Source organism: Lottia gigantea (genome assembly GCF_000327385.1).
Source record: "Lottia gigantea unplaced genomic scaffold LOTGIsca_21, whole genome shotgun sequence".
NCBI classification, from domain to species: domain Eukaryota; kingdom Metazoa; phylum Mollusca; class Gastropoda; family Lottiidae; genus Lottia; species Lottia gigantea.
Window position 1 is genome coordinate 3,436,337 of NW_008708458.1, and position 2,471 is coordinate 3,438,807.

Genomic DNA, 2,471 nt, shown 5'->3' on the forward strand with positions numbered 1-2,471 from the left:
TTAAAAGATTATTACCTTGTTTTATAGATTATTACATAGTNTTATAGATTATTACATAGTTTTATAGATTATTACATAGTTTTATAGATTATTACATAGTTTTATAGATTATTACTTTGTTTTATAGATTATCACTTAGTTATATAAATTATTACTTAGTTTTATAAATTATTACCTAGTTTTATAAATTATTACATAGTTTTATAGATTATTACTTTGTTTCATAGATTATCACATAGTTATATAAATTATTACTTAGTTTTATAAATTATTACCTAGTTTTATAGATTATTACTTAGTTTTATAGATTATTACTTTGTTTTATAGATTATTACTTATTTTTATAAATTATTACTTATTTTTATAGATTATTACTTAATTTTAAAGGTAATAATCTTTTTTTTTATAGATTATTACTTAATTTTAAAGGTAATAATCTTTTTTTTTATAGATTATTACTTAGGTTAACAGATTATCACTTAGCTTTATAAATTATTACTTAGTTTTAAAGGTTATTACCTAGTTTTACAGATTATTACTTTGTTTTATAGATTATTACTTTATTTTATAGTTTATTACTTAGTTTATAGATTATTACTTTTTTTTATAGATTATTACTTTTTTTTTTATAGATTATTACTTTGGTTTATAGATTATTACTTTGTTTTATAGATTATTACTTTATTTTATAGATTATTACTTAGTTTTATAGATTATTACTAGTTTTATAGATAATTACTTTGTTTTACAGATTATTACTTTGTTTTATAAATTATTACTTTATTTTAAAGATTATTACTTAGTTTATAGATTATTACTTTTTTTTATAGATTATTACTGGTTTTATAGATTATTACTTTGTTTTATAGATTATTACCTAGTTTTATAGATTATTACTTTGTTTTATAGCTTATTACATAGTTTTATAGATTATTACTTTGTTTTATAGATTATTACCTAGTCTTATAGATTATTACTTTGTTTTATAGATTATTACCTAGTTTTATAGATAATTACTAGTTTTATAGATTATTACTTAGTTTTATAGATTATTACTTTGTTTTATAGATTATTACTTAGTTTTACAGATTATTACTAGTTTTATAGATTATTACTTTGTTTTACAGATTATTACTTTGTTTTACAGATTATTACTTTGTTTTATAGATTATTACTTAGTTTTAAAGGTTATTACCTAGTTTTATAGATTATTACTTAGTTTTAAAGATTATTATTTAGTTTTATAGATTATTACTTAGTTTTATAGATTATTACTTAGTTAAACAGGTTATCACTTAGTTTTATAGATTATTACTTAGTTTTATAGATTATTACTTTGTTTTATAGATTATTACTAGTTTTATAGATTATTACTTAGTTTTAAGAGTTATTACTTAGTTTTACAGATTATTACCTAGTTTTATATTAGTTTAATAGATTATTACTTTGTTTTATAGATTATTACCTAGTTTTATACATTATTACTTAGTTTTAAAGGTTATTACTTTTGTTTTATAGATTATTACTAGTTTTATAGATTATTACTTAGTTTTAAAGGTTATTACTTAGTTTTAAAGGTTATTACTTAGTTTTATAGATTATTACTTAGTTTTAAAGGTTATTACTTAGTTTTATAGATTATTACTTAGTTTTAAAGGTTATTACTTAGTTTTACAGATTATTACTTTGTTTTATAGATTATTACTTTATTTTATAGTTTATTACTTAGTTTATAGATTATTACTTTTTTTATAGATTATTACTTTTTTTTTATAGATTATTACTTTGTTTTATAGATTATTACTTTGTTTTATAGATTATTACTTTATTTTATAGATTATTACTTAGTTTTATAGATAATTACTAGTTTTATAGATAATTACTTTGTTTTACAGATTATTACTTTGTTTTATAAATTATTACTTTATTTTAAAGATTATTACTTAGTTTATAGATTATTACTTTTTTTTATAGATTATTACTGGTTTTATAGATTATTACTTTGTTTTATAGATTATTACCTAGTTTTATAGATTATTACTTTGTTTTATAGCTTATTACATAGTTTTATAGATTATTACTTTGTTTTATAGATTATTACCTACTCTTATAGATTATTACTTTGTTTTATAGATTATTACCTAGTTTTATAGATTATTACTAGTTTTATAGATTATTACTTTGTTTTACAGATTATTACTTTGTTTTATAGATTATTACTTAGTTTGAAAGGTTATTACCTAGTTTTATAGATTATTACTTAGTTTTAAAGATTATTATTTAGTTTTATAGATTATTACTTAGTTTTATAGATTATTACTTAGTTAAACAGATTATCACTTAGTTTTATAGATTATTACTTAGTTTTATAGATTATTACTTTGTTTTATAGATTATTACTAGTTTTATAGATTATTACTTAGTTTTAAGAGTTATTACTTAGTTTTACAGATAATTACTTAGTTTTATAT

General features: G+C 16.1%; 1 protein-coding gene across 1 annotated transcript; it reads left to right on the plus strand.

The window, feature by feature from the left end:
• Positions 1-790: 790 nt before the first annotated feature.
• LOTGIDRAFT_115320 (hypothetical protein) lies at positions 791-2,033 on the plus strand (the record flags this gene model as incomplete). The annotated part of the gene is made up of 3 exons (XM_009054271.1): positions 791-880; positions 1,041-1,187; positions 1,896-2,033. Coding segments are annotated over 3 exons (375 nt in total), but the record flags the coding sequence as incomplete, so codon positions are not given.
• Positions 2,034-2,471: the final 438 nt, after the last annotated feature.